An 8187-nucleotide genomic window follows, 5' to 3' on the forward strand; every position below is an offset into this window, starting at 1 on the left:
GAGCCATTCCTGAGTATTTCCTATCTCAGATATTTAACCCAGCGCTCCTGGGAGAAGTAGTCCCCTTCCAGACCTCACCGATCCAAATGAGCCATATGCAGACAGCTCCCAGGAGCATGGCAGATGCAAGCAGTGAGAGGACCAGAACTGGTCTAAAGCTGAGATAGGAGGATTCAGATCAGATATTATGAAAAACTTGTTCGCTGTCGGGGTGGTCAGGCATTGGACCGGGCTGCCCAGGGAGGTGGTGGAGTTACCATCCCTGGAGGTGTTTTAAGAGGCACCCGGATCTGGCGCTGGGTGATGTGGTTTAGGGGTTACGGTGGCGGTGCTGGGTGGAGGGTTGGACTGGACAGTCTAAAGGTCTCCCAAACTTGATGATTCCATGACTGTATGATTCCATGAGTCAGTGATTCCACGATTCCAAGACTACCACTCCACAGTTCCCCGGCTCTGTGACACCGTGCCGCTCCCCTCAGCTCCTGCGCGCGCCTCCCGCCTTCCCGTCCGTGCGCCTGCGCGACCGCCTCATGAGGGGCGGTGCCATCGCCACGTCCGCGGAGGGGGCCCAAGATGGCGGCGGCCGGCGGCGAGCGGCGAGGGCCGGCGGGCTGCGCCTTGTGCTTGCTGCTGCTCTGCGGCTGGGCCCTGGCGGCCCGCGGGCAGGTTTCCTCCGGTGAGCGTCGCGGGGCCGGGTGGGGGGCGGGCTGCGGGCGCTGGCCTCGGCCTCTCGTCTGTTTGGGGTGGGTTGGGGGCAGCGAGCGCTGGGCCCTGCTCAGGGGAAGGGCAGCGCCCGGGCGGGGGGCGGGAGGCCGCCTGCCAGGTGTGCACGGCTTTTGTTGCTGTGAAGAGCAGTTTAGCCGGTTACTTAATTAACCAGATTTGGGGTTTTTTTCTAACTACTCTAGCTGCGTGCCTGGTTTTAGTCTCCCCCTCCCCTAGAAATTAAGTTTATGTTATTCTGCAAGTTGACCCCTAGTTAAGTGTTTTCTTTCTCCTCCTTAAACCTACAGACGGCTGTAACCAAAGGCTTATAAGTGTTTCAAGGACAGTGAGTTTCTCTTTGTGTTAGATGGACTACTGGCTGGGCAGTGAAGAGAAAGGAATTAGTGAAGGAAATAAAGGGAGCTGTTTGATCCGTCAGTGTGCTTGTCAGTCAGTATACCCACACCAGCTCTATTTGTGTTGCCCCTCACCTGGTCTAATGGGTAGGCAGAAGAATTTGGGACAGAAACCTGTAGGAAACTGAGAATTTTTAACTTCAGGAGTCATGAAACAACTTGCTTTCCAAATGCATTTTTCCTGGAAGTGAGTTTTAACCATGATGTGTTTTTTATGTGCGGTATTTACTAAGAGGGTTGTGTTGCTAATCCTGTCACTATGATTGAACATTAGTATCTGTTTCTGAAGCTGAGGCATCTCTGGATCTAAAATCATCTGACAGTGTTGTGTAACTGTAAACAGTGCAACCACCGTTTATAATGCCAAATAGTTTTGGGTAAATATCATAAATCAGTTGTGGTTTAGCTGCTAAACTTCCCGCTGCTACTAACATAAAAAACCCCTAAGCTTATTTTAGGAATAATAGGAGTTTGCTCTTTTTTAGTCTGAAGCTGCAACAATAGCTAGTGGGAGACCCTTGCATTTAAGCATATATCCTTCTAAAACCTCCATGTTAAAATGAATTCAAGAATAATTTGAAATGTAAGGCCAGATGCAACATAGTTTTATAGGCAAAATATGCTTGTTTGTATTTCAAACAGTTTAGCTATTACTGTCTAATAGTTTTTGTCTGTTTGGGGAGGGTAGCAGTAAAGTTGACCTCACAACGTGCCAACTAGCTGTAAATGTGAAACTATCTTGCAACTGCCTTTCCTCGTATTTATCTCTGCATATGCAATTAGCTGGCTTGACTCCTGAGGGGAGATCAGAATTCCCTAAACTTGTCCTGGATGAGAACTGCACAAGTTAATGTTGATACAATAATTCAGATGAGTAGTTTTTTCAGCAACAAGAAGTGTATTAGATGTGAAATGGTTGACTTTGAACTTCAGCAAAGAGGCACCATAGTGTCTGGTTCATGTGAGATGAGTTGAGTCTTCTGTGTTTTACAGTTGGTTAAAGAGTCATTCATACTGTAAAAGTGTGCCATGTAAACAAGAGCTCTGTTGTAACTGAGCCTCAGCAAATATACAACTTCCATGAATAACGTGATTCAGTGTCCCCTCTATAATATTTTACTTACAAGTAACCTGACACAAGCAGTTGGTTGAATGCTTCGTTTCTAGAGTCTGTAACTTTCCAGCGAGGCTTGGAATTGTTTAATGAAAAGTACTGTTGCTTTTGTAAAATGAAATATTATTTTGGCAAGCCAAAATACAAGGCAAGTATGGTTTCTGTATTTATATGAAAATGCAGACTGAAAATCTAAAATTTGTTACACATTTTTTACGGTGCCTCTGGATTTGAATCTGGAAGTGATGTGCTGCAAACATGAATAGTTTGCTAACTTTTAGGTTTAAAAAAAATTGGCTATTCTTAAACTGACTCTTCATCTTTTTCTCTTTGGATAGAGAAGAGGGACAGTGGGCTCTGCATCTGGATTTAATGCTCACCTTGTTTTTTTATGTAGTTCTGCAAAGCCATCCCAGCTTTGGAGAGATGCTGAATTTGCCTGAGGGTGCATTGTCACAGTGCTCTTTCTGACTTACTTCATTACAATAATTGCTGCCAACAGAAGGCGTTCCTCCAGGAGCATGGGTAGTCAGATTGTCCTTTCTTCAGCATTTCTTTTTAACCTGTGGCTCAGTAGTTTCATTTGAGTTAATACAAGGTTGGAAATCTTTTTCAGTGTCTACAAATTCAATAAAAATGAGTGCCTGGGAAGAGGTGCTGGGACTTTGTGTCCTGGCCAAAGGGGACTTTGCAGTGTCTTCTCATTTTTTGTTGGGAAAACATGCAATGGTGAAAGATGAAAAACTTAACTGCAGTAAAAGCTTTCCTGAGAACATCCTCCTTTGTAGACCTAAGCTCAATCTGTGGGAAGAATAATTCGATGATGGACAAAAGGCTAATCATGTATGATTCTACAAGACTTCATGAATCCACAGGGGGAAGGATGACATGTCTTTGAAGTTCTTACGTCTGGAAAACAGGCGTGCTGAGTTTTTCAGGGACACTTTGCCATACTAATCTAGAAGGCAATGTGCTTCCAACCTTTAGTTCCTGTCCCACTGAAGACTTTTCTTTGGAAGTTGCCAAAGTACAGGAATGTGTATTTCTGCAAATGAATTCTAAGAAGTTTGCAGTGTGACATATGCTGTGTTCTTCATAGGATTTCTTGTCTGTGAAAGAAATTTGTGGCAATAGTTTTCTGTCTTGTGCATAGTACTGATTGTTTCTCATCCTTTTGTCAGGTCCTGTGAAAGCAGAGATGTTTACGAGAAATAGTTCGTCTAAAAGTGAGAATGAAACACTGAGTAGATCCCAAAATTTGACAGACAGCTTGCAGAGTTTAACCTCAGCAAGAAAGGAGGCATTCCCAACAGCAGCCAAAATCAATTCGATGACTGCAGGAAAGCCACCTACAGCAGATGGTGACTCTTCATCACCTGTTGTCCCTGCTAGTCCGGTATCACAGGTGGATGTTGATGGTTCTGAAGATACTAAAATTGAGGAAGAGGATCTTCTAACAGATTTGAAAGACACACTAAGTAGTTCCCCACCCATCATAAAAGAAACTATGGAGTCAGATGGAGATGACTATGCTTATGAAATGACACCAAATTCCAGATACAACCCAGACCTTCTAGAGATGTCAGAAGATGACAACTCTGACACCATCAGTAACTACAATGAGGAGATCAAGACCCTTGATGAGAAGATAAAAGGCGTTTCTGTCTCTGGGTTGGATGAAGAAGAAGACAGTCATTTCTTTTTTCATCTGGTTGTAATTGCCTTCTTAGTAGCTGTTGTTTATGTCACCTATCACAATAAGAGGAAGGTAGGTGTGCTCTGAAAGGTTGAGAGAAACAGCTGCAGTGCTTAAAATAAAGTTGCATTCCCTTGTACACTTCTTTAAGAAGAAGAACATAGCTTTTTGAAGAATGAAATCTTTGACCACTTAGTCTTGTGGTGATACTAATATGCAGATCACTAGTGTCATTTTTATCTGCACAATGAAAATGAACTCGAATCAAGCATTTGCGATTAGAAAATGAGTTAATTGGTAACATCAGTAATCAGTCAGTACAGTAGTGGACACTGGCAGTACACAACATGAGTTCTATAAAGAAGACCTGAGCCAAGTCAAGTGGGGGTGAGCGATTAATTTTTTTTCTGCACAGGATTATAAACAACAAATTAAGGGAAGTTTAATTGCAAATGGTGTGGAAATGTTATGACTGTGATAATCCTTCTAATAGTTCACTTTAAAATGTCTTCATAGCATAGATATTTTGAGAGTGTAACTACATACTTTTAGAAAATGTTTAACACTGTTTCCAGTTTTACATAGAGAAGCTACTAAGTTACTATTTTCAGGTAAATGTTTGTTCAGTACAAACTAATTCTCTATATTTCAAAAGTATCCTGACTGGTGTTATTTCAAAATTTATTGCTGGCACTAAAAATTAACTCCAGCCCAACCAGACCCAATAGAGGTGCATGCACAAATTTGCATTAAACCATAGTTTAATTTTTAGATATGATGAAATTTAGTGTTTATCTTTGGGGAGAACACTGATTTGGGTGAGGATTTGCTGGATTCTGAAAAGAAAGCAGCTGAAAACCCAAAACCTTCTTTACTGTGCAGTGGCCTATTTGTAATGTGCATTGCCGACTCTTTGTAGGGAAAGATGGTGAAGACTTGCATTTGAAAATTTATCTGAGAGCAGTTCAAATAAGTGATTAAAAAATGCCTTGTCTTTGCCACAGTAATGCCCTTGCCAGCATGCGGGGTAAAACCATGACGTCAGTACCACTGTGAAGCTGTCTATCAAACCCAAAATGTTTCTGCACAGCATCTATAAGTTGTCCCGTTTTTCTTTCAGATCTTCTTACTGGTGCAGAGCCGAAGGTGGAGGGATGGCCTGTGCTCCAGGACAGTGGAATATCATCGTTTAGATCAAAACGTTAACGAAGCGATGCCTTCCCTGAAAATAACCAATGACTACGTGTTTTGAAAGCACTGTGATTTGAGTTTGCTGAACTTACCACTCTTTGCCTGCCCAGTCATGTAATGATATTCAGGTATTCTAAATAAGCTGCTTGTATGGAAATGAGATGTACTCTCTTTGACCTGGATGTTTTGGAGATTAAATCTCATGGAAGATCAAGGGCATGATCCATCTGTTTGCTACTTTGGTCAGGTTTTATATCAACTGTAAAGATACAGAGTTTAATAAATTAGTGATATTTCTAGTCATTAAGCATCATTCCCTTCTGTCTGGAGCAGTCTTAATAGTTATACTACCAAAAAAAAGCATAAAATATTTTAGGTCTAATAAATTAATGACTTTGGCATCACTAAATCAAATTAATGATGTCTTTGCTAATCGCTTACATGGCTCATAAATTCCCCTATATTGCAAACTGAAAATATAATTACTTTTTTCTGTGCTTAAATTCTGATGCTGCAAGTCTTTCATCTCGTTTTTTCATATTCTGTTTGCTTGTTGCATAATTTGATCCTATTTTAGGCAAAATGGCTAGAATGGCAATTTAATAATTTCTGTATGTGTTCATGCCGTAAATAATTTAAAAATAATTATGTATAACCCATTTTATTTCAGAAGTTTTATACCATATATTTCCTAAAATGCTTAAGGTGTTTGTGAAGGTATGCAGCTTCCTGACTGTCCTTTTTTTTTTCCTCTAATGCTGTTTATGACTACTTCATTGTCTTTGTAATTAATGAATGGAAAACAAGCCTTGTTGAATAATCTTACTAAAATATAGATAGCTGACAGGCTTTCAATATATCAAAGTTTTCTATTGAATTTTAAGACGGTTGGGAAATGGCTATGTGATTTGTTATATTATAAATGGGAGAAACTGTAAGAATAATTTATTTGGTTGTTCTTCTGACCCAGGTAACAGACAGGTGAAAGTAAGGGTGTAGGGGCTGCCAGTCTCTGGACAGTGCACTCTCATTTTTGACAAACATTTATGCATTAGTGTAAATCAAGTTACTGGTACAGTTGTTTTTTTGGTGGTGGTTTTTTGGTTTTGTTCCTTTTTGGTTTTGTTTTGTTTTTGTCTTTCGTACTTCCATTATTTATGTTTTCATGAGTTGTAAAATATAAAATTTTAGTTTTCTGTACATTCTGTTTGTGATTTAGTTTTCAAACTGATAAATTTGTAAATAATAGTTAATCAGAACCCCATAATTAATGACTTGGTATTCAAGTAGTTATGTAATGTTTGGAAACAAATCAACTTCATGCCTGTTGGCATGAGGAGTCTGAAGGCATGATATTGTCTTATGACTGAAGTGCTAAAAGTTCTGTATCCTGCTGTTAAATGCATTCTTTTCATAACCACAGGAAGTAAAGCACAAACAAAATATCCCAAAAATTTTTTCTTGCAGTAATTTTTATCATATTTGGACCTGTATCACTTAATATTTTGAATAAGGTTTTTAAAATAAATGATAATAATAAGCCTGTGTTTCTTAACTATTTCACTGCTTATACAGTAACATACGACAAAGAACTTGCTTATGCTTGGAATTGGAAACCATTTCAAAACCATCTTCTTTCTCTGTTGCCCATACTGGGTGTATGAAGGTTTGTTTTATGCATCTGTTCAGTGGTATGTAGGGTAGATAGCAAGGCTTAAATGAAATCTTTTAAGCTATTGGAATTAATGCATTCTTTAATATGATTTGTTTAGCTTAAGTTGTGTAGTTAATAATTCTTACCTGAACATACTTTAAAGTGTAACACTGCTGTGGTCAAGATTTAAAGGGAAAGGTTACTTCTCAAAGCTTCTTTAGGATATTTAAATATTGGAATTTGAGGAGGTGGCTAATGTTTTTGCACCCAAGAAGTTCAGTAACTTTGCCCTTAAATAAAGTTACTGATTATAAAGTGTAGTAATTTTGACAGTAGAAAATAGACTGTTCACCCTTAGCGGAAGCTTGTGTTCCTTTCAGCTTGGTATCACAGGCCTTGCACAGAACCCACGGTGAACAACCTGACTGTGCAGAAGTACAGTGATACCCACATGAGAAGTTTCTTTTAAAGTGTCATTTTCTCTTCAACCCACCCAGTGAATTAGGCCACCGAGACAGATGTTACATTTTCAGCCACTTCCCTCACTATAATAGCTACAATACTGTTAAAAAAATACAGACAATTAACATCAGTCTAAATTAGTAGAAATAAGGCATGTTCTGTTATTTTCTGGAGTTCATAGACATGAATTTCATCCATGTTGGCTGTCTTCCAAAGCTCTTGAAGCACAGTTCAGCTGGTGGATAAAACCAATGTAAATGTGTTCTTTCAGCTTTCTGAACAACTAACAGTGTCTTCTTTAAGACTGTATGTTAATATGTTTGAGGAATAATCTTGCATTTCCTTGCCCTCCTTCCTTCAAATTGTCTTTGTGAATAGACTGTCTCTAAGGAGAGATATTTATTAATCTTTACAGCTTTTAAGCTGTTCCTTACAACGAACCCACTAACTTCTGGAGGAGGAATGCACACAGCTACTGGCAAGGTTGACAGCTTTCCCTAAAAAGCTTGCAGAAGGCAAAGGCCTGGCATGAGCTTAGTAAACCAGGTTGTTTTGCAGTCATCACATTTTAAAATGCTTGTAGGTTTACCTGTGCCATGACAATACCTGTCTCACAGATGTGGGATGTTCATTGGGTATTTATGCCTAATGACCTGCAGCTCCCTTGGGCTGGACTGCAAGTGTTAAATCAACTCTCTGCTGAATTGTCCATGTAGCTGTTCTCTGAAAATGCTCTTCATGAGGTTACCTTGGAGGAGAAAATCACACTATGAGCATTTTGCTCGTGAAGTCATACCAGAACTGAAACCTTTTGAGTTGGGTAAGTAATATTTGAGGTCATGAAATGATGGTTTGCACATGTGTCTTCCCTAGCAGAGTACAGCTTTGCCTCACTCGGGTACTTCAAACACTTAAGATGAGCAGTTACTCTTTGCTTGCTCTACTGTGG

At 39.9% G+C, this 8187-nt stretch overlaps 1 protein-coding gene across 1 annotated transcript; it reads left to right on the forward strand.

The window, feature by feature from the left end:
- Positions 1–551: 551 nt before the first annotated feature.
- On the forward strand, positions 552–6663 carry C15H5orf15 (chromosome 15 C5orf15 homolog). Its single transcript, XM_032124696.1, has 3 exons — positions 552–676; positions 3417–4003; positions 5052–6663. The coding sequence occupies exons 1-3, from the start codon at positions 574–576 to the stop codon at positions 5181–5183; spliced, it is 822 nt and encodes a 273-aa protein (XP_031980587.1). The 5' UTR covers positions 552–573; the 3' UTR covers positions 5184–6663.
- The last annotated feature ends 1524 nt before the right edge of the window (positions 6664–8187 follow it).

The sequence above is a fragment of the Corvus moneduloides genome, chromosome 15 (assembly GCF_009650955.1).
Source record: "Corvus moneduloides isolate bCorMon1 chromosome 15, bCorMon1.pri, whole genome shotgun sequence".
NCBI classification, from domain to species: Eukaryota; Metazoa; Chordata; class Aves; order Passeriformes; family Corvidae; genus Corvus; species Corvus moneduloides.

Bases quoted from the DNA above. Each gene is read 5' to 3' on its own strand.
- C15H5orf15 (XM_032124696.1), top strand. From the start codon at position 574: ATGGCGGCGGCCGGCGGCGAGCGGCGAGGGCCGGCGGGCTGCGCCTTG. The intron at 677-3,416 runs GTGAGCGTCGCG...TCCTTTTGTCAG, and splicing joins CCGCGGGCAGGTTTCCTCCG to GTCCTGTGAAAGCAGAGATG. The intron at 4,004-5,051 runs GTAGGTGTGCTC...TTTTTCTTTCAG, and splicing joins CCTATCACAATAAGAGGAAG to ATCTTCTTACTGGTGCAGAG.